At 47.6% G+C, this 24087-nt stretch overlaps 1 protein-coding gene across 1 annotated transcript in view; it reads left to right on the forward strand.

The window, feature by feature from the left end:
• Positions 1 to 24087, forward strand: part of Smad1 (SMAD family member 1) — a 61601-nt gene that overhangs the window by 22678 nt on the left and 14836 nt on the right. The window contains exons 2-4 of the mRNA XM_048450255.3: positions 3761 to 4313; positions 19561 to 19818; positions 22287 to 22403. Of these exons, the coding sequence (XP_048306212.1) occupies positions 3914 to 4313; positions 19561 to 19818; positions 22287 to 22403 (775 nt within the window). The 5' untranslated portion in view covers positions 3761 to 3913. The remainder of the gene's footprint in view (positions 1 to 3760; positions 4314 to 19560; positions 19819 to 22286; positions 22404 to 24087) is intronic.

Raw genomic sequence — 24087 nt, forward strand, 5'->3', positions numbered from 1 at the left:
GTCCTGGCACAGCGCACTCAGCCAGTTTGCTCTCAGAGTGCTGTCTGTTTTTCAGCAGGGGCTGTGGGCAGAGCTGATACAGTCCACACAGTGCATGTGTGTAAAGTTAATGATTTTCTGGTTATAAATAATTCTGATGAAAATCTTGGTGTGAAGTTTTTTTTTTCCCTTTCCAGTTTAGAATATTCTCTGCTAGTAAATGCAAACTTCTGATGAGGTAGCTGAGCAGCTGGCGGGAAGCGTTCCTCCCTGAATGATTTTGGGTTTTTTTTGTTTTCTTGGTCAGTGTGAAATGTTTGTGTTTGCTCAGGAGGGAAGGAAACCTCTGTATGCTGACTCATGTTTTTATGTTACACTTTAAATTGATAAGCCACTTAGCTTCGGACATAAACCAAGGCAGGAAGTACAAAAAGGGACAGAAAAAAAACCTGGTTGTGTGGCTGCATCTGTAGAACTCACTTTTGAGTTCTTCATGTGAGCTGAATTCCCTGTTGGACGTGGACCTGGAAAAGCCTTAACTCTCAGAAGCCAGAGTTGTCAGTATGTATTTTTTTATGGCTATCAAGCTCATATTCCAAGATTTGTGATCTTTTTAGTTTAATTATTGTGTCATCCAGACCTTGACTGCCGGGTGACCACCGTGAATCTGAGTCACCTCCCGCGGTCCGCAGGCTGAGGCGCAGAAGATGCAGGCACTACTGTCCTCCCAGTCTTGCTGCGGCTGCTTCGGCTGTTGTCACCTCTGCATGGGTTGACCCCTTAGGGTTCCTATCCCACGTCTGAGTGTGGAGATTTAGGACCTGCGTTTAACAGCCTGTGCAGTTCAGACCTCGGGTTTTGTCTGTCACAGGTAGACATGGAGTATGGAACAAAACATTTAACTTTTCACAATTTTACTTCTTCATGTCTAAAGTGAAGAAAATGGAAGCCTTTTCAGAGTTTGTTGGTAAGATTAGAGTTGGTGATCGGAAGCGCTCAGGACATCCCTTGTACTTTGCAAAGGTCTACATATTGTTCACGGACTGACTGTCTGAGGCTTCCTCTTTGGAAAAACTTCCTGGAGTTAATTCTTCACTCCCTTTTCTATTCTGTAGTGGATTTTGTCTTCATTTATTCCCCCCTGCACCAGGCAGTACCACAGCCTGTGACGCCCCAGACCAAGACTGACAGCTGGAGGATTTCCTCCTATGCAACATCTTGTTGCTGCACCCTCCAAAGGAAGATGGGGACTGTCTGGGAGAGTTCCGAGGCTTTGTTCCTGTGGCCCAACCCCCTCCCAGAGGCCATGCCCGATACTTTAAGGAGTTAGGACACACATGCAAGTATCAGCCTTGCTTGTGTGTTTGACAACTGTTACCACATGGTGCTGTTATCCTAGGCCTTCCTTCTGGGTGAGGCCTGGTGTGGCCGAAGAGGAAAGCACAGTCCCATGGGGCTGGCCCTGGATCAGCCATCTCCTCCGTGGAGTTACTTAGAAGTTTGCATTCTGGTTCTTCCCTTAAACGTCCTTCACCCTGAGTTTCTTCAGGGTGTTGGTCACCACCCACCCCTACTGCCCTAGTTCCAGGCACTTGGGATAACTGTTTGGGGGGAATAAAGATCCAGAATGGTGGTTCCTAGGCAGTCCCCCTTCACCCCAACACACTCACTTCGTATGGTAAACACTCATCAGAAACAACCCTCAAGTGAGTTTGAGATAAATAAACCCTCCTGTTTGAAAGTCAGTGGTTAAAATATTAAAAAATCTTTTTGGGGAGTAAAAGAAAAGAGCTGGAAGAAATTCAGGGTCTCTCTAACTTGCTTCTGGAGGTCCTTCCAGTTCTGGGGGCGGGGTGCCCCCCATGCTTTACTGAAGAGTGAATTACCATATCAGTAGGTGCCTGCTAACTGCCTGTGACTTCTGCTAAGGGCCTGACTTTGTTTTCTCTTTCATTTCCTGTGAAAAGAAAACTTCAAAATAACTAAATTAGGGCTAAGCTCTGGTGAAAGGACAAGTCGCTCTCTGTTGGGGGAGGTTGAGCCTTTACCCTTGGAGAACTAAGGGAGTGTGCAATCTCTTCATCTTAGTGTAAATTCTTCTGGAGCCCGGTCAGCCAACATTTGCTGAGCATCTGCCCTGCGCCAGGTACCATGCTGTGCTCCAGGTCATTTCCTCTAGTAAGGAGACTGAGCACTCCCCGTTCTCCCCAGTTACTGGTCATGATCAGTATCGGTTTAAGACTGAGGATCAGGAAGATTGTCCCTAATTTATTCCTGCTATTGCTTATTTATGATTTTTCTAAGAGATTATACAATTTTATTAGTGGTTTGGTTTTATAGGGTTTTTTTTAGTATGCTTTAAAAAATAATTTCTCAATTCCTTGTATTTTCTTTGGGCGTAAATCACTGCCTACAATCCCAGACTTTTTTTTCCTCTCCAGTAAATGCATTTTAGCTATAAATTTTCATATGATTACAGCTTGTCACATCATTTTTTTTTTTGAGGCAGGGTTTCTCTGTATAGACCTGGCTATCCTTTGTAGACTAGGTTATCCTCTGTAGACCAGGCTGGCCTCAAACTCATAGATTTGCTCACTTCTGCGCAGGATTAAAGGCATGTGCCACTGCCGCCCAGCTACATCTTATTATTTTTGATGTCATATTTTTATAATCATTTAATTAAAATATTTCATCTCCACTGTAATCTCTTCCTGATTCACAGTTAATATGTGGTTATTTTCAGTAATGATATTATTGGTGATTTCTTAGTTATACTGAGACGGAGAGGTCTTATTCGTTATTGTTTATTGCGTGTGGTTGTGTTCACATGTTGCGGTTGTCAGAAGTTTTCCATTGTGTTGTTTGTTCATTTTCAAGACCTGGAGCTTGCCCCCTGGTCTAAGCAGGGCAGCCAGCAAGTTCAGAGACACCCAGTCCTCCCTCCCCTATTCCACCCCCAACCCCAACCCCACCCCTGACCTGTCCTGTCCCCTCCTGGGGCTGGGGTTAAAAGTTTGCATCACCACTGCTGGCTATCAGCGTGGGCTGAGTACCTGTGTGAGGCCTGTATGAGGCAAGCACTTTAGGCACACAGATAGCTCTTGGCCCACATATCTTATATTCCACATGGCTTTACTCCTTTGCATGTTGGTTTTCATATGAATTGGGTCACACGTTTACACTTTCCTCTTCTGTCTGTCAGTTCTTACTCAGCAGCTAATATGTCGGTCTCCCACAGGACTGTGGGTTGGAATAGCTGTTCTGATTCTTTGCAGTCTTCTGCTTGGTGTCTGCTGAGGCTTGTCACTTGCCTGTACCTTTGAGGTGGTGATATGCAAATCTCCTGAGTGGCTAGCTGCGCCCACTCCCGTGACCTTTGTCCTGGGCACGGTGTGGCTGTGAGCGGGCTATTCTCTTCCTCTTGTCAGACCGCCAATCCTGTTGCCTTAAGGTCCCACCCTTATAATGTAATTTAACCCTAGTGAGTTCCTTAGCGGCCCCAGGCCCAAGTACTGTCGGTCACAGTGGGCATTGGGCTTTGATGTATGAATTTTAGGAGAACACAGTTCAGCTTCTGGCGGCATAGAATACAAAAGCTCAGGAGCTTAGCATGGGGTCACATCTCTAACAAAGCCACCAAATGGGGACGCTGAACAGTATAAGCCGGGGCCACCTGTACGGGGAAAGACCTAAGGAATTAGTACCTGACACTTAAAAATTAGTTAATCGTGATGTGTCTCGAGCTAATTTTAAAGCCAGTTTCCTATCCTGTCTTTTGCAGGTGCTAACTTTGGGTCCCTTCTTGGAACAGAGGAACCCAGCGAGTAGCTAAAGAGAATCTATGTAAACAAACTGAAATCTCTTCTGACGGTGCCCTCTGGAGACCTCCCCACTTCACCCGGTGTGAGGAGTGTGAAGAGCTAGACCAGTCGCTATGAACGTGACCAGTTTGTTTTCATTCACGAGTCCGGCTGTGAAGAGGCTTCTAGGGTGGAAACAGGGTGACGAGGAAGAAAAATGGGCGGAGAAAGCCGTGGATGCTTTGGTGAAAAAACTGAAGAAAAAGAAAGGGGCCATGGAAGAGTTGGAGAAGGCCCTGAGCTGCCCGGGGCAGCCGAGCAGCTGTGTCACCATTCCCCGCTCCCTGGATGGCAGGCTGCAGGTGTCCCACCGCAAGGGACTGCCTCACGTCATTTATTGCCGCGTGTGGCGCTGGCCTGACCTCCAGAGCCACCATGAACTGAAGCCTCTGGAGTGTTGTGAGTTTCCTTTCGGTTCCAAGCAGAAGGAGGTCTGCATCAACCCTTACCACTACAAGCGAGTGGAGAGCCCTGGTGAGTGGGGTTGCACTTCGTGTGCCCCGTGAGTTCTGCTGAGAGCAGAGCAACAACAGCTTTCTGTTGTGGGGTGTAAATCCAAAATATTGTGGGGGAAATGTTGTGTGGACCCGTACATGTGTGTGCAAAAGAGAAAGAGCACAGGAACACTTGTACGCTACTCAGCCTTCGCTCACTGTAACAAGCACCTCTAACGATCACTTTAGAAAGAGGCAGGTGATTTGGAAAGTTTCGGTCCTTGGTCCCATTGGCTCCAGGGCTCTCTGTCCTGCATTACTGTAGCATCCTGGGGTGGAACGGTGGTGAAGCAGAGCTCATGCCAAAAGAGGAAAGAGCTGGAGCCTCACTGTCCCCTTTGGTGACTAGGAGACTTTCCACTAGGCTCAGGGGATGAGCCAGCCTTGAGTGTCTGAACATTTGGGGGTGCATTGCGGTCCAAATTTCAGCAACCCCGGAGTATTTCATACATGCTAACAGCCTCCTTCTCTCTGTGTGACTTCATTTCTTAGAATCGGGCTCTGAAAATTGAGTTTCGTGTCTGAATCTGCTTTGTATGGTTCACATTGTTCTGTGTGTCTTTCTAGCAAGTTCAGCTGTGCGGTATGTCAGCGGTCAGCTGAAGCACAGGCTCTTGCCGTGTGCCCCGAAGGAAAGGCAGTGTGGGGCACTCCATGTTTCCTGGCAGCGCTTTTTGTCATCTGTGTGGAGGTGTGCTGTCGTGTGTTCCCTGTGGGACGACGTTCTGCTGTGTGAGGATCTGACGTGTTTCTTTACGAGATCTGTCTTTCCATGTGTGGCTCTGGGCTGTGGGAAAGGCTGCAGCTGGCCTCTCACCTCTTTGGATGCTGCATCCATCCATAGTCAGCTGCAGATGCAAATACTTAGAAAAGGAACTCTGTCTCTGTGGAGCAGGCTGACTCTTCCTTCCAGGTACTTTCTCTTTTGGTTTTGGTGGTTGAAAAAGTCAGGGACTCCATTTTTTTCTGGGGCTCAGGGTTCTGGAGCTCTTGGTGGGTGAGTTTGCTTCCTCTTCAACACCCCAGGCTTCTGACTAGCCACCACGTGGAGATCAGGGCGGGACTTGTACCTGATGCTGCTGAGGGTTACCAGGGCTGGAGGTCCTCATGTAGGTTGACTTTCATTGGCCTAGTCTCAGCTTGTGACTGACACAGCCCTCACTTGGCAGTGTCTCCACTCCCGTAGTCTCGGTGAGTCCGCCCATTGTGCTGGAAGGAGTCCACGGCCTTGAGAGGTGACTGGGCTAGGCGCTCTATGGCTGCTTGTTCCTCTTGACCGGGAACCTGGAGCAGGGCAGCCCGCTTGACTGACCATTGCAGATGCCTAGACTCAGTGACAGCAGCTAGGGAAGGACAGAAGCCCCTCTTACTCTCTAAACAATAGGGTGACCATCTTCACAGCATTTATATCATGTTAGGCATCGTAAGTAGCTCAGAGCTGATTTAAAGTGTAGGACAGACAGGTGCATGCTCCACGCAGATTCGGTGCCGTGTTATATAAGGGCTTGAATGGCTGCTGATGAGAGCATCCAGAGAAGCTCTGGGCTGCTGTCCCGTAGATACAGACCACTACATTTTGAATTTATGTAGTTTTGCCCTTGAGTTTGTTTCTCCATCCGGACAGGTGGATCAATGCTTCTGTATCGGAGCATTGAAATGCCACATTGTCGTTCTGGGTGATTTTGATGGACTGGTTCACTTAGCTGGTGGTTTCTGAGGATCGTAAACATGGATGGTGGCAGATTCATGTGGCTTCCCTCCCTGTTCTGCTCCTAGGATGGCCAGGTGATCTTTCTTTCACAGGAACTTCCGACCCCAGGGTAGAGGTGTCGCTTTAGTGACTGCAAACTTCCAGCTCAGTCGTGCAATTATCTGCTTGTCTCCAAAGGCATTTTGTATTTTTGCAGAACATTTAAGTCATGTAAAAAGACTAGGGAAAGATTTACAAAGGCTTATGTGTCCACTGCCTATTTTAAGAAAGAGAGCATATAAACTAAAATCATGTGTTTCCTTCTGTTATATTTCTGTTAGGAACCACCATTCTGAATCTGACATTTATCACCGTGTATATTTTATACCAATACATTTACCCATAGGAACACATTGCTTTGTGTATTTTGAAATATTATATAGTGACATTGGATTTTCCTGGGACTGATTGTCATGTTCATTCCATATTGTGCTGTGTGATTCTAGAACGCACATTTTTACAATGACCTTGTCCAGTGCTGTGAAGGACCCTCTCTGCTGTTGGAATTTTGTTTGGGAACGATTGCTAGAATTAGGCCGTCACACATAATATTATTTAGCATTCATAAGTTTTCACTATACTCTTCTTACACATGTTCTAGCTTCCTCTCTGGGTGACTTTTTACTGGGCCCTTTGAAAATGACACTGTTACAAGTTGCTCCGGGCTAAGACTCGATGTTCCCCTTTCCCTAGCAACCTTGCTGGGTTCTCATTGCTTTAGCAGTAATACTCTTTACTGTTTGTCACACCAGATAGGATGTAGGTTTTATTGTTATTTGTTTTTAGGAACAGCTCATACATATAAAGACACATGGTTTTCTTCAGGTAGAATCTGAGACGGAGATGGGAGTCTCAGAGAATGAGGACTGTGCATTCCGGGTCCGTGGGTCTCGGCTCACACTGTCCACGGGGAATATTTTAATGTAACTCAAGTAATGAAAGTGGCTCCTCCAAGTCAAGGGGCTCAGGTGCCAGACACCTGGAAAGCAGCGGGGTCTGAACACAGGAAGTGCTCCCCCACCTGAGGTCACTGATGAGAACACTGCGGGGGTGTCCTTGTCCTGCCCTGCTGCAGCCCCACCTGGTCAGCCCTGTCCCCTTTACAGCTCCTGAGCTATGAAGATGTGGCCCTGCCACCTTTCCTACTTCCTTCTCCATTTTCTACTGGCTCCCTGCTGGAGTTCTCCGCAGGCACTCAAGGACTTTTCCTCTGCAGCTCCCTCCTCTCTCGGTCCTGCCCACTTCCCTTTCTCCTTCAGGTGTAAAGGGAGTAGAGATCTGTGTAGCTGGGACTCATCCTTGATCCCACCGTTTTCCTCCCCAGAGAGATTGTGCCTTTCCCATAGCAACCCCAGCTTCTTCAGAACATACTTCCCAGCCCATTGCTGGTCAGCTACTCTCTGAGTAAAGAAAGTATATAGGGCGGGCCCCCTGCATGCTAACTTCTCTGTCTCGGCAGCTACCACAGCAATAGGGATTGTGGATCCCTGAAAATGCCCAGACTAGTGTAATCATTCAGCCATCTGTCTTTCTAGAATGAGTTTTCAACTTGTCTTCAGCCTTTGGAAACCGTCTTCCTCTCTCTGGACGTTTCCTTGCTGATGTAAGATAAAAAGGAAGCCATTCCTGGTGCAGTTCTGTTACTTAGTAACTTGCTCTAACATAAAGGTTAGATGAGGTGGGGAGAGTAAGCGCCACTCAGAGGTTCCTATTCTTTCTCCTCTTCAGCCGTGAGTCTCAGGAGCCGTATACAAAACAGCCCTAGAGGTCCTTTGAGGGCAAGGCTGAGATGTATTTGGTGTAAATATACCAGGGTCTTGACTTGGGTCTTTCGTGCTGCGAAGTGGTATTGTGTCCTCTTAGAGTCCGTGTGTGATCACATGACAGCCACTCACTGCCCCACTGTCCCGGAGAGCTTGTCCATGCACAAGGTACCCGTGAATTGGTCTTCGAAGTCGTTCAGCATTCGGGGGTTTTCTTGTTCCGATGCAGATAGGAAATTGGCTGGCTCTTTCTAGATTTTTCCTTCAGGTAGTCATTGAAGTTGAGAAAGACAACCGACTGTTTTCGTTTGACTTGTGCAGAGTTCGTCGTTGTTCCTCTGAGTATCTTTGCTTTCTATTTCTTTGCCCCAAAATAATTACATCAATTTAAGTAACTACAGTTTCTTCTTAACCCGTGGCTTGTATTTTGTTACAAATAAAATAGTGTAAAAACGATGGTTGGGAAACGGCCACACTTTCAGAGACAATGCCTCTCCTGTTCACTCTAGCTTCGGCGGGCGGGCGGGTGGGCGGCACGCGCAAAGCGGAGACCCTTGTTTCTGTGGAGAGGCTGTACGCTGGCCATCACTGAGCACGCGCAAAGCGGAGACCCTTGTTTCTGTGGAGAGGCTGTACGCTGGCCATCACTGAAACATGCATCTCTCAAGGACATGTTTGGATTGTTCTCCCTCACACGTGTAGACACTCACAGGAAACAGAGTTCCCAGACTTCTGAGACTGGCCCTGCCGCTGCTGTGGCTGTCCACTGTCTGCCGGACTTTTACTAGCCTTCGGGGTGGAGGCTGCTTATTAGTGGTCGGATTAAATAGTGCCTCTCTTTCTTTTCCCAAAGTATCTGCTGACCAAGGCTGAGTAAGTCACCTAATTGTGGTACTGAGACGACCATGCGGCTCCTGTCCGCTGCTCTCAAAGTGTCTTAATGGGGTTTCCTGGCTGCTGGCCTCTCTTCTTTTTTCCTCATGTGGTTCTTTAAAATTATTTTTTTTTTTGCACTTTGAACTTCACTAGGAAAGCCCTTATCAAACCTGATCCTTAAATCCTGAGATTGTTGTCAGGTGTGCCAGCACGTAGCTATTTTCCCAGCCCTCGGGAGGCTGAGGCAAAAAGTTGTGAGTTTGGGGCTACAGAGTAAGAGCCCGTCTCATAAGACACCATTCCCCTAAATAAATGGAGTCTGAGATTTCTATTTTAATTGTTGGAGAATGCTGCTGGCTGCTGAAAATGGAAATACACTGAAAATCCTCCTCACCTGTTGGCTAAATATGGGCTTCAGCTCCAGCTCTCTGTTCATCCTGTAATTTGTGGCTTGGTAAATTTTACCTGGAAGAGAATGTTTTAAATGTTATAGAACTGGAGAAAGATCCGTTATTGCCAAGCAGGACTGGGCAGAGGAGACCGATGCCGAGGAAGGAAGCAAGCTAAGTGGTCCTGAGGATGGCATCGTTTGTTTTCATTTGACAGCATCTCTTCAGACGCTGGGGGTTGCATAGGGCTGAATCTGTAATGGTCTCAAAAAGTATTCCATGAGCCAGGCGGCGGCCGTGGTGGTGCTGCACTCCTTTAATCCTAGCACTCGGGATCCAGAAACAAGCAGACCTCTGTGAGTTCGAGGCCAGCCTGGTCTACAGAACTAGTTCCAGGACAGTCAGGGCTACACAGAGAAGCCCTGTCTTGAAAAAAAAAATCCCAGAGCGCCTGTTGCAGTACGTTTGCTACGGTGGGGGGTGGGGGTGGCAGTATAGACCTTGCTTGAAGTTTAAGTTATAAGTCAGATACCAAGATGTGTTCATTACAAAGATTATGAAAATTCGAGGTAAATTAACTATACTAACTATAAAAATTAAAACAAGACAGCATACACTGTGTTCCAGTACACATACATTTCTGTTCCTTCTGACATTTTAATAAACACAAGGCTCTACAGGAACTATGCCCCCCAAAAAGACGGGCACGGAATTTTAATAGTGTATGCCGAATTGAATGACAGGTGTGGGTGGAGGATGAACTTGACCCCTAAACCTCAGAATAGCACTGACAAGACTTCCTCAACTGTGACACACCTGGACACCGTGTTCCACCTAACGCTGGCCCATGGTGCAATGCAGAGACGTTCACATGTCTGTCGTCCCAGGGGTTGTTTTATGTGTGTGTGTGCTTTTGGAGGCCAGAGCACAGCCTCGGGTGTCATTCTCAGGAGCACAGTCCACTTCCTTTGCAGCAGTCTCTTAGCAAGGTTGACAATCACCAGGCTTCATTCTCTGTGAGCTCAGGCCTGTGAGCTTCAGAGGTCCTCCTGTTTCTCCCTCCCCAGGGTGTGGGGAGAGTTCCGAGTCATCGTGCCTGTTCTGTGGAGTCTCGGGATGGAATCAGGTCTTCAGGCTCACAAGCCATCCCGCAGCCCTGTACAAAGGACTGTAAACAGTTTTTAGGTAGAGAAAGAATAAAGTGAATGAGTATTGTTAATGAAACGGACCAAGAAAAATAGATGAATGGCTAAGACCAAGAAAAATTAGCAAATATGGCATTGCCGTCACAGAGAAGCAGGACTGGGTCAGTCTGGTGGTGCCTCGTGGAAGGTAGGCCGCTGAGGATGCAGCTTTGGTCCACTGTGTGCTCTAACTGTAGAGTGCTGTGTCACAGGTCCATAGAACCAAGCCAGCCACCGAGAAACTGCTGAAACCTCAGGAGCCAAATAAGTGAACAAATGAATGGATGGAACTGTTTCCCCCTTTCAGCTGATTTTCTGTTAATTTTGTGTTAGCAAAAGAATCCCAATAAACCCTTAGATGAACAGAGACCTCCCGCTCCAGCCCACCTCTGAAAGCTTCAGTCAGAACAAGGCATGGGAAGAAAATTTGAAGGCATCCCATCTGTTTTGTGGGAGGAGCGCAGGGGTGGCCCAGGTTACGGTGTCCATGCAGAGGTCAGAGGATAACATCTCACCAGTCGCCTCTCCCCTTCCACCTTGCTTCTGAGGCAGGGTCTTCCTTACTGTTTCCGCAGCTGGAGCCCATGGGGTGTTTTGTTTTCTTTTGTTTCTCCTTTAAAGCCAAATTCTTTCAAGAAGCCCTTAAAAAGCCCACATCTGTAATCCCAGGAGTACTGCGACCAGATAGGAAGGGCAAGTAGGAGAGTTGGTCAGAAGCTTACATATATAGAAGCAAGAGAGACAGCCGCTTGATCAAGAAAGTCCTTGTAAACCATTGGTGTGATGGCTCAGAAATCCCGAAACCTCACATGTAGTATCAGTGACAGGGGATCGGCCCACGTAGACCGATAGCATGGAATCCCTTAGGAATTAGGACAGAAAACGGCCATGTAAAGAAGATACCAATTTCCTTTAGTAATGATGTGAAAACATGACAGGGGATCCGGCTTAGGTGTCCACTCAGCCTGGGCAGTTTGACCATGGGCCACTTGCTTGACTTCCGGGGGCCACTCACGTGTCTTTGAGGACCACTCACATGTCTTCCTTGAGGGTCTCTGGCTACTGACCTGTTGGAGAAGGTGAGGGTTGAGACTGACCATCTTTTCAGGGTTGGCGTGAAATTCTTTTAATCCCAGTGCGTGATGAGGCCCCTCTGCACAGGACATTCTTGAGAACGATGCAGCCTCTGCAAGATGAGGAGAAATCTCCACACCGGCATAGAATAAAATGAAATTTGTGATGTGAACAGGTCTCTGTGAGGCAAGTCCTCCGAAGACTAGCGGTAATGAACACGATAGTGACAGTCTCATTGCTCACGTCCCGCCCTACCGTGTTCACCACCGCACATGTATTTTCATGGATTTCTGACCTAGGGAGCAGGTGCCAAGGACTGCTGAGATGTAGAGGCGGAGTAATGAACAGCATGAAGCTGGAGAGCTAGAATCCAAGTTCAAATCCACGCCACTTAGCCCCGCGTGGGATTGCTTCGCAAGTACCAGGAAGCACTTGGCTTCTCTTTAGCAAAGGAGCCAGACACCCAGAGTTGGAGAATGTGCCTAAAATGCCTGTGGCAGCCAGCCTGCGTACTGGCCGAACGCGGACAGTAGGGAGCATCAGCACCTACGGCTTGGGTGCCGAGGAAGTTGTGTTTACGTTTATTTCCTATGCAGCAGTAATCATCATTAGAAAACCAGTGTCCCAGCTTCACAGAGCATATTGCTGGGATCCAATTTGAACTCAGAATAAGCGAATTAATTAATTGAACTGTGATTGTTCATCAAGCAAAGCTGCTTGGGGGTCATTGTGAACGTGTTAGTGGATTGTTAGGTAGCTGAGCCAACTGTTCAGAAACTTCCTTAAGACCAAGGTGGTCCAGAGCTTCACTGTGGAGCCAAACTGCCCAGGCTTGAACCCTGATCCACTGGATATTAGCTGTATGACCATAGGTAACCTAACCCCATTGGGTGTTGGTTCTGTATTCTTAGGTATATACCTCCAATTCCACTTTCATTTAAGATTTATTTTTACCCTTTTTAATTACTTATACGATGTATGTCTGCATTTGCATGTGTGCATAGGAATGCAGTTGCCCACGGAGGCCAAATGCATTGGATCCCTGCTAGGTGAGCCACCAGATCAGGGTGTTGGGAGCCAAACTCCACAGTCCTCTGCAAGGACAGTTCACGCTCTTAACTGCAGAGCGAGGTCTCCAGACCCTCAGGTTTTCTTTTCTGTGCAGCATGGGTTAACACGGGAATGTGTGAGAGCAGGGTTGTTGGGGGTTTGGTGAGTTAACACGATACAGCAGTTAGCATGTAAGTGCTGTGTGGCGGAAAGAAGTGCCCTTGTTCCAGTTATGCTATGGCTGTAATCCCAGTGCGGCGGGGCGGGGCAGGGGGGGCAGACACAGGCTGTCATGGGGGTTCGTTGGCCCAGCTAGTCTAGACAAAACAGTGAGCCTGTCTTCGAGAAGTAGAGAAACCATTGAGGAAAACAACCCAGTCTCTCTCTTTCTCCCTTTCTCTCTCTCTCTCTCTCTCTCTCTCTCTCTCACACACACACACACACACACACACACACACACACAAACTGGAAAGAGAATTTTTGAGACAGCTTTTGCAACTCCCTCTCAGTTTTGAAAGACTAAGGAGTAAAGCCTGACTGTGAACAGGCTTGGATCAGGCCCTAGATCCGGAATGAGTTCCTTAGCTAGGCTGAGCCTGCTTCCCTAGATCCAGAATGAGTTCCTTAGCTAGGCTGAGCCTGCTTCCCTGCGCAGCACAGACTGCAGTGTGAAGTCAGTGTGAAACACTCTGGTGCAGCCCTGATCTCCTGTTGGCTTCTGTTGTCACAGCTCAGGGGACCTTATCAGGTATTTCATGTCCACCCTCAGCTCACCACCAGTGAACAAACAGACAGATAAAGGGTTTTTCCGCTGTTGTTTATTGCCGTTAAAATTTAACCTTGTTTAAGACTCAGAGAACCATTTCTTTAGTTCCCAAGATGTATCTTGAAGTAAGGAATTTTATTTTATAAATAAACATACTGTTAACTTGAAAGCCATCTTTCACACCCACCTCCTTACACGGAAGGTTTCTGCCCACGAGGTCACCTATGAGGGATGTCTGTTAGGCAGCTACTCCGGCAACTCATCCTTTTGATAAGAACTGCTGCAGGGTGGGCCACCTCTGCTCCTAGACAACCCCAGCGCTGTGTCCTGAGACATTACTTGTGCGGTAAAGCATACATTAGTATGCTTTGCATGGCATACTATTAGAATTAGGTGTCCACGAGCCACGGCCAAGATGTACAAATCTAGAATGGGGGTGCCTGAGTAAAGCGATGCTTCTTTCCTGGGAGGTAAGGAGTGTGAAAGCCCAGAAGTGAGGTGAGTTGCTCAAGTCCCGAAGGTAGTCACGCTGCTCAGGTCACCCAGCTAAATGCCTCCTCCACTCCTGCAGAACCAGGCGGGAAGCATTTCAGTAGCTTGATTGCCATTCTGTCTTCGCGGACAAACATAGGGAACAGGCTGGCAATCTCATCAGAACTCTCTTGTGTTAAAGCGGAAGCCAGCTGCCTTTTGGAGAACATTTGGAGGGTCCCGGCACAGCTGAAGACTGGTCAGGTTGGACTAGCATATGTTGCCAGTGACCATTCGGTGTAGAGTTTCAAGCCATGCTTGAATCCCTGGACAAAGCTCCAATCTGGGGTGTACAGGAATGCTGTTGAGCTCGGATGTATAATTTTAGCTGTTCTTGGTCGTTCCTTTCCCATGTATCTTGGCAACACAGAAAAGCAGAATCCAATGGCAGAATCACAAATGCCTCCCCAGACTTGAGCATCCTGCAGTTTTATTCTTAGTTTGGTTTTCTGTTGGCAGAAAAGGGCTTTTCATTTTTCATGGGAAGAGATACAGAGTTTGAACAGCAGCGAGGAAGGGAAGACTCTGACTTTGTCTTTCCAGAGGTCCAGAGGAGAGCACATCCTAAGACTTAAGCCAGCAGGCTGAAGAGATGGCTCAGGGGCTAAGAGCACACACTGTTCTTACAGAGAATCCACCCACACTGGGCAGCTTACAACTGCTTGTAGCTCCCGCTTCAGGGGATCTGATGCCTCTGGCCTTAGAGGGCGTTGGCACTAACATACATGTACAGATGTTCACAGATACACACATAGACATATACATAATTAAATCATTAAAGTTTGTTTTTAAAATAGACTTGGCAGAGAGATGGGGTCTCCCCTTCCTTAGTTGGCAAAGTGCTCCCTGCACCAGCCTGCAGACCTGTGTTTATGTCCCCCGCACCCCACACAAAGCAGACTTCCCAGGCACCATGCCTGGAATCCCAGCGCCAGGGAGCTAGAAGGAGGAGGACCCTATAGCTTGAGGTCCAGCCAGTCCAGCCAGATGGGTGAGTCCCGGTGAGTCCCGGTTGAGTAAGAGATCTTGTCTCAAAAGGCAAAACGGGAAAGCAATTCAGGAAGACAGTGGGTATCAACTTCTGACCTCCACATGCATGTGTCCCTGACTACACACACACACACACACACACACACACACACACACACACACACACAGAGAGAGAGAGAGAGAGAGAGAGAGAGAGAGAGAGAGAGAGAGAGAGAGAGAGAGAGAGAAGGCAATTCTCGGCTAGGTGAGAAGGTGGGGAGAAAGGGCCCACTCACCCAAGCAGGAAGGGTTCTCTGAACACATGACCCGATCTGCTCAGAGACGAAGTAAAACCATGAGGTTCCATATCCAAGGATAAGCCTTGGGGCTGAAGCAAAAAGCAGAGGTTGCTGACAATGTTTTAGAAGCAAGTTTGGAATCTGGCTTCTCAAAGGTGTCTTACATCAAGAAGTGTTTCCAGTGCAGTTCCAAACTACACATGCTGCCCTTCAGTGAAGTTGGAGGTGGGAGAACCTGGAAGATGCCGTGTACACCTGTACGGACTGGGTTGCACGTGTCCCTAAATTCATGTTGAAGCTCTAACCCCAAGGACCACGGAATGTGGGTTTTAGAGACAGGGCCTTTAAGGAAAAGATAAACTGAGATGAGGGCATTGTGGGGAGCCCTGATGTAGTTTGCTAACATCCTTACAAGACAGGGTTAGGCTGTGCAGAGAAACACTGGGCTGGAAGGCCATTGGGAGCCGAGGACAGAGGTCTCAGCTGAAGCCAGTACCTTCATCTCAGACGTTTACCCTCCAGGACCACAGGAAAATGCATTCTGTTATTCCAGTCACCACTCTCAGGTGTTTATTCCCGCTGCCCTAGGAAACTAATGCAGACAGTGTCTCTACAAATCACAGAGCCACCGTAGACGTCAACAGACCTTCCTAGTACTTTTGTTTTCCCAGTCCAGGGGATGAAGCTGGGCCCTCATGTATGCTAAGCTGTACCTCGGCTTTCTCTTTAACTGTGCACATGCATGCAGGAGACCATGGAGTCCAGGAGAGGAGCCCTTGGAGATGGAGTTATCCACGTCTAATGTCCATGCTAGGAACTGGAAAAGCAGTGTGCACTTTTAACCACTGGGCCGTCTTTTTTTTTTTTTTTTTTTTTTTTGAGCAGAGTTTCAATCAGTTGTCCACGCTGGCCTAGCACTCATTCTGTAGTCTGGACTAACTTTGCACTCCCATCCTCCTGCCTCCACCTCTTGTTTAGACTAACTTTGCACTCCCATCCCCCTGCCTCCAACTCTTGTCTGGACTAGCTTTGCACTCCCATCCCCCTGCCTCCACCTCTTGTCCGACTCTTCTTATTCTAAAGAGGGCATTTCCGCACCAAGGTACTGGTCTTTACGCTGACTTGTCAGTGTGGTGGCATCTCAATAACGACTCAAGAACTTGGTTGTTTTCAAAGGCATACAGGGTGGTGGCTAAAGCTATTAGGAAAGAGAAGCATGCAGCTGAACACTGGAAAGGAGCTGGGCCTGCCAGACATGGAAACCCCTTTCATTAATACAGTGGTGTGGCCAGGAGGTGGTGGCGCACGCGTTAAATACAGCACTTGGCAGACAGAGGCAGACGATCCCTTTGAGTTCAAGGCCAACTTGGTCTACAGAATGAGTTCTAGGACAGCCAGGGTTACACAGAGAAACCCCGTCTTGAAAAACTAAACAAACAAACACACACAATTACCAAAATGTAATTAAAAAACAGTAACAACAGCAAAAAAGCAGTGACATGGACGCAGACTAGAGCAGAACAAAATGTCTGAAAACACACAGCACACACAGGAGATTATAGAAAAGGTAGCAGCTCGGTCTGCAGGACAGAGATGGCCTCTTAATCAGTGGCGTTTGAGGTGGCTTGCTAACCAGCCATTCAGAACAAGATACAGTTAGATACATTCCTCATATCACAAGTAAAACCAGTGCCTCAGAAACGTAAATAAACTGGGAAACTCTGCACGCCCAGAAGGGCGCAGGGGGAGCCCTTCCCTTCAGCATGGGCATGCAAGACTTTATAACCTCAAATTCATAACACACACAAACAAGAAGAATGAAGAAACAAGAACCTGGTGGCTGCCCTGTGTGGAGGTTAGAATGAGGGAAATGAACAGAAAGGATGGGAGAGGAATTGTTCTGACCTTCAGAACCGTGTTAGTGTTTCCTGGATTACAAAGAATCGGGGAAGTCAGTGAGCGCTGACCACAGACGGTGCAAATAAGCTCAACACTGAAGGTGGGAGTCAGACCCAGACAAACTTTGAGCAAATGGAAAGGAGTCCAAGTGTTTTACACATAAAAAGAAAAAGAAAATAAATCCCTAGGTGTAGTTCATAAGATGATATGAGTATAGTAGTTTTGAAAAAAATTAGTGAATTTAAGGGATTCATGAATATATGGGAACTGGGACAGGCAGGTTGACTCATCTATAATAATCGCTGTGTGTAAGAAGTGGAGGCAGGAGGACAGGAGTTCAGAGTCATCTTCAGCTACAGATTTGAGGCTAACCTGGTCTACATGAGATCCTGTTTTAAAAATTCCAAAAGATTAATACAGATAAATATATAATAATGAAGGAAGGCAAATAAAAAGTGGTGGACATGGGTTGGGCTTAGGGAGAGCATTGCAAAGCGTTTCTGCACACACAGCTTAGAGCCAGGGCCCCGGGGATGAAGAGGGAGAAGGGAGGCAGAAGCCAGGAAAACTAGAGAAATGCCTCAAGAGTGGCAGCATGCTTGAAAAGGCATGAAGAGCAAACAGTGGCCAGTGGTGGGACACGGTGAGCCACAAAAATAGACAAGAGTAGGAATGTTTCAGCCCATTTATCAGGAACTCACAGACCTATGTCAGTGGCTGTCATAGACGAGCAGGAGGCGGGAGATGGGGACCCCCTCCTCAGGAAAGAATTCTGACCAAAAAGTAAGGACAATAGAAGGAAAGAACCATCTGAGCAAACGCTGGTTCAAGCAAAATCTACATTCAGAGTTGGTGAAGTCCGACGAGAAGTGGAAGGTTTACTCAGTTGGAGGATTAGCTGTGGATGGTGGGTGAACTGGGCAGTAGTCTAACCAAGCAGTTGAAAGGAAGCAGGCATATGTTGCTGGCCTCTGGGTTTGTACCCCGAGAAGGGCATAATGTCACCTGCATAGTGTGGTAGCCAAGAATTGTGGGGTTTAATTATAAAGAACTGTCAGAGGAACCCATGTTGAGAGGCGGTCTGTAATGGTCGCATGTATGTGTGGAAGTTAGTCCTGCTGTGTAGCAGTTACTCTTGACCACTGTGGAGTTCAGGGGCATACAGCATCCATCACCTGCTCTCAGAGAACCCTGGGGTAGGATGGGAAGTGTTTGGAGCAAGAGAAGGGAAGAGAATGAGGAATTTTAATACTTCCCAATCTATTTTACCAACAGTTTGCAGCTAAGTCAGTGATAATCCATGTGCGACGAATGCCTTCCAGTAGAAGCACTCACTGCCCAGCAGGAAGAGGGTTCCTGGAGTTCCCAAAGTCAACTCCGTTTCCAGTGTCACTGAGCATTTCTTTAGGGAAATGCACGTGGTCCTGGTCACCATTCACAGGAGCCAGTTTAAATCACCTTTCTCCTCTTGCTCAGTTTTAATATATGTTTCTTTTCTCTCATTTCGAGACCACAAGACAGGAGGGCTTCCGAAGGTCTTTGCCACTAAGGGGAGCCACCTGGTGACCTTGGAGGAGATCTGGGGTCTAATGGCACTCTCCTGGGTAGGGTTCTAGAATCAGCGTTGGGCAGCCCATTCCTTCCGGGTTGCCGTATGGTGGTGGCTCTGCCAGGGTTTTCTGGAGTTAGCTGTGCTGATTTTCATCACCTCGGGCTCTTGGCTTTCAGCAGGCAACTCTTTTTGTCTGGGTACCGACCTCTTAGACCCCCTGTCTTGGGGCTTTTAGTTGGCAAATGTAACTAACTTCTGCGTCCTCCTTGGCCCTGTTGTGCGGTGTTGAGTACCACGGAGAAGTGAGTACATACATCCAGGTCCTTGCAGAAAGGATGCTTCTAAGTATGGCTGCCAGGACATCCCTAAACCTCAGAGGCCACGTAACTAACCTCCTTCGCTGGCCTTCGGATGTCACAGGATCACAGTTCACTGCTTTTTATTTTAAAGGAGTGAATGTGTCGATTAAAACACTTACTGGTAATAATATCTTTTAATACATATGAACTCAGATTTTAGCAGACCGTTAGGTGAGAGTATCGGTGGCAATGTGTACACATGTAAACGGAGTGGCCCAGTCTGGACTCCAAGCTCGGATCCCTTTGTCTTAGCTGCCCTCCTGAGTACTGAAATTGTGGGTGTATGCTACAGTGCCAGGTGTGTGTGTGTGTGTCTGAGAGAGAGAGAGAGAGAGAGAGAGATGCTTGGAGGGGTGCACATATGGAGGTCAGACCAGCTTTGTGGAATCTACTCTGACCCATCACCTTTAGCTGAATCCTAGGGACAAACTCAGGTCTTCCAGCTGTATGACAAACCCCTTTAACCATGAAGCCATCTGGCTAGCTGGTGATGTATAGTGTTAAGTATGCTTTAGCTTTTTTGTGAATAGAAAAATTAAAAACAGAATAAAGCAATTAACTTCAATCTGAAACTGTGTCTTGAGGCTTCCCTGGGTCCACAGGCCAGTGGCGCTGCCCAGAGGCTGGGGTCCTGTGATCTAGGCTGTACTCTGGAGTGGAGAGTCACTATCCCTCTGATAGCAGGATGGAGTTCAGGTCATCTGACCTCGCTTACTGTGAGGTAATTACCGATTTTCACCTTTCTCGTTTGTCTCTCTGTTCCCAGTCCTGCCTCCCGTGCTGGTTCCCAGACACAGTGAGTATAACCCTCAGCACAGCCTCCTGGCGCAGTTCCGCAACCTGGGGCAAAATGAGCCTCACATGCCGCTGAACGCTACGTTTCCAGACTCCTTCCAGCAGCCCAGCAGCCACCCGTTTCCCCACTCGCCCACCAGCAGCTACCCCAACTCTCCAGGCAGCAGCAGCAGCACCTACCCTCACTCGCCCACCAGCTCAGACCCGGGCAGCCCTTTCCAGATGCCAGGTAGGAAGGGGTGTTCTGGGCCCCTGCCTTGGGGAGATGGTGGGCGTGGCCTGCGGTGGGGGTATGGAACCCTGTGAGCCAGTGCTTGAGAATATCCGTGTAGCAAGAGGAGCCATGCAGCCGCAGAAGAGGATGGCTGTTTGATTCCTACTGTCCCTTCCCAAGACAGCTGCATCCTCCCGAGTGAGTGGCACGATTGTTCCAGTCCCTGCTCTCCATAAAGAAAGGGGAAAATGTCCTAAGCACAGCGCTGCTCCGGGAAGCGGCTTCAGCCAGCGTTTCCGACGCCGAAGAACGCTTGCTGGCAGTGCAGCCGCAGAAAAGCTATTTCCCAAAGGATCACACCCCCCATTTAATTAGATTCATTTAGCCGGTGATGTCATCCCAAGAAACATGTACTTTTAACAACAAGGAATTGCAACAGAAGTGCTGGAGACATCTGCTTGTTTAACTTAGCAAAGACAAAAAGCAGTTATTTTCCCGTTTTAGTCATAACGGATGGTGTAATAGTTATCAAAACAAGTAATTAGTTAGAAGATTGTATTTTTCAAATTACAGGTTAGTAAACAAGCATCTCAAATATTAGGGCCAGATTAAATTTTACTTCAACATCCGTGTTTAACCTTCAGAAGTTGGGAAGTGACCCACGCTTTATTGCTTCTTTTTTTCTTTTGAAAGAGTTATTTTTCATCCTGTTTATTATGTTTTTTCTGTTTGGGATGAAGATGGGAGAAAGATTATTTTAATAACCAAACTTATAATATCCGGTCTTCCTATCCACCCATTTCCTGGCAAGCCCATTGGGTCTGGTGAACCAGTTAGTAGTGAAAAGGTCCGTTTCAGAGGACCTTCGAGCAGGGGCAACCCCAGGTTAGCCCCAGTGAGAGCCAAAGACAATCGCTAGAATTCCTTCCTGTCCTTGACTGCCAGGGATTAATGTAGGATTAATCCCTACATTAATTAATCCTGTAGGATTAATGCCTACGCCCCTGCGTTGAGGGATACAGGATTAACCTCCCTGCTGCAGCAAGAGGCTGGACTGAGAGGAGAGAAGTCTGAGAAGAGCCCAGGAGACTGGCTGGCTCGTTTTTTCAGCACCTGGGTTAAGATTCTGCCTGGGTCAGGGGTGGGAGGAGTTGCCAGGGAGCCCTGAAGGAGCGGAGTTTGTTGTTTGGGTTCCACGGTTGCCCCTAAGAATTTATCCAAGCATTCCTGGATCCCTCCAGTAAATTTTGTTCTCAAGGCTCTGCTGTGCATGCTGGGTAAACTTACAGACCAATGAGGAACTTGGTTTTCAAGTGCAGGAAAACGAATGCCCTGGGTTTCACAGTGAGAAAATGCCAGGCTTGCATTCATGCGTGTGGTTTCAGTAATCATATTTGCTGGAAACTCTGCAGAAGAGTCCGATGTAAATTCTGAAACAGAAGACAGCTGAGATGAGCTGATTGATTGCCTCATATTCTGTTATTGGGGATTTTTAAGCTTGTCATTGCTTAAATGGTTGGGGCAAAGGTAGTCCAAGGAGATTGCCTAAAGTCATGGGAAATCAAATCTCAATTAGTGGGTCCTAGCAAGTCCAGAGAACAAATTCCCTGCTGTCGGGCCTGGGAGAGTTCCTTACCAAACCCTGTCTGGCAGTTTTACACCAGTGAAAACTTGAGGGTTCTCAGAGTCTGCTGCCTGGCTGTCTTCGTCAGTGCTCTTCTTGGCGGAGTTAATTCGACTGATCCTAGGTGGGCAGGGAACTCCTGGGACTGACTTGTTTTCTTTGTTCTCACTGAAATGTCACTGTAAACAAAGTTTGGGGGTCTGATTGTTTTCAGAAACTCTGCTTTCAGTCCAGTGTCTTTAGCATCTAATCTTTCTGGGGGATTGGGGAGAAGGGTAAGGCAGGGCCTGATATAACCAAGGTCATCCTTGATCCCTCCATTTCCTCCTCCACACCCTAACTACTAGGATAGCAGACATGTACCACCATGTAGGCCAGTCTTTCGGTAAGGAGGTTGATTCAATCTGAGTGATTAGTGACCTCAGCACAGGAAGACCGGTAGATCCCAGGGGCTCACTGGCTGAGCAGCCTAGCCTGCCCATAGAGCTCCAGGTCACAAGAGACCTTGCTTCTCCACCACACGCCCCCAAAAAGTGAGGGCCGGCCAAATGGCTCAGTGGGCAAAGGCATTTGCTGCCATTGTGAAAACCTGAATTCAGTCTCTGGACCCCACAAGGTGGAAAGACCTAGCTCCCCAAATTATGCTCTGACCCCGACATGCTCCTTTCCTCACAATAAGTAAAGATTTTACCTAAAGCTGTCATCCTCTGACCCCTACATACTTGTGCACACACATGAGCAGGCACACATGTGAACAGCCACACGTATGAGCAGGCACGCACATGAACAGGCACACAAAATCTGTCGGAGAGATAAGTATATATGCCTGAAGCGTGTACTTTTCTTTCCCTCTTTGTAGCCGACACCCCTCCGCCTGCTTACCTGCCTCCTGAAGACCCCATGGCCCAGGATGGCTCTCAGCCAATGGACACGAATATGATGGCACCTTCGCTGCCCTCAGAAGTCAGCAGAGGAGGTAACATGAGTTGCTGCGTACTCCCTTTTAGAGGTTCTTGTCTGTATGCCCGGATGTCACTTTCAGTCATGTAGACCTTAAAACGGCAGCTATTCGAGAGACGTGGAGAACAGGTTTGCTGTTGTTGTTTGGAGCCCAGTGGAACCCATGGAGATCTCGGGATTGAATGTGGCGGTCTCCCATCGTCACTGCTCTCTGAAATGGCCTCAGGCAGTATCCTGCCGTTTTGTACATTTTATGCAGTTAGGTGAAGTGAGTTTCCAGCATTAGTGGTTAGGAAACTGGACTGTCAGTCAGCTCTGAAGACAACTGAAGGTGTCTGTATATCCGCCAGTGTTGAATATGCAGCCAAGATTCTGTGTTTATGTAAAAAAAAGAAAGCAAGCATATCTTTGTCCTTAGCATGCTAATTTTTTTTCACCTTCAGCAAATGGTTAAGCGATATAGGGAGATATATAGATACATATGTGACATATAATCATATATACATTTATATATACATATATATCAAATAACTAAAACTATTTATCTATGATTGTGTAGCTGTTTCACATACTTATATACACATGAGGTTGTCAGAGATCTCTTGGGCATGCAGAGATGGGGGGAGGAAGTTATTGAGTCCTGTTTTACATAACAAATGTCTGTTATTTAGATAGTCATGTGTTCAGGTCTTCAGTAGTTAATAAAGAGATGCATGCTGCCAGAAGTGTCTGTAATGAGCCCAGAGGAACTGGCCATCCGCAGTAGCACAAAGCAGCCTCCCATGGGTGATCACAGCAGAAATTCCTACAGTTGGGTTTCCTAACAGTTGTCTGTGTATCAGAATAGACACGCGTAGCCTCATCTGTTTTATGGCCCTTATCTGCCACTGAAACGAGTGATGACATTTGTTTCCTCTTTCTGTACTTGTGCCTAACTTCATTACAAAAAATAAAAAATAAACAGGTGAATGAATGAGTGAATGAATGACAAGATTTTACCCTCCTCCCTCAAAGCACTTACAAGCAGAACTGAAGTTCATGGTCCCTCTCTGGGTCAGGCCCATGTCAGCCCGGGAGTGACATGGTGGACGGCCCAGCCTGCTTCCCTGGGCCACCACGGCAAGCTGAGTAGGCTTAAGGGAGCAAAGAATGAGATCCTAGAATCACTGTCACCCATCACCAACACCAAACACACATCACCTCCTGCCATGAGATGCCGTGCTGCTCTGGCAAGTCGGCTCCCAGTCAGTAACTTCTGAAGGAGTCCTCTACAGAGTGTGTGGAGCACACTGAAATTACAGGGCAGTGTTCCTGCTGAATTTGTCTATTTTGTTCTTAACCCCGTTTTTAGTGAATGAGAGGTAGCTCAGGCATTGCCAGAGCTGCTAATGCTTGATAAGGATTTAAACGCTATGCTGCCTGCATGCCAGTGTAGTAACAATGGCGGCATGCCCTGCGCATGTGTGACCGGAGCACCAAGCGCAAGCCCTAATGCCGACTCTGCTCGGCTGGTAATGTGGTCATCTCGGTCCTTGGGTGATACTGAATGTGTCACTCTGGTGGCGGATTTTGTGGGAAGTCCTGTGTGACCGCAACTGCTCCAAAAATAAATTTGAAAAATGATGGTAATCTGAAGGAAACTTAGTTGTGATTTCGTTTGGAGTTTCTTTATAGGCTCTCTATATTTTGTGGGTCTTGGT

The sequence above is a fragment of the Myodes glareolus genome, chromosome 22 (assembly GCF_982192425.1).
Source record: "Myodes glareolus chromosome 22, mMyoGla1.1, whole genome shotgun sequence".
Taxonomy (NCBI): Eukaryota; Metazoa; Chordata; class Mammalia; order Rodentia; family Cricetidae; genus Myodes; species Myodes glareolus.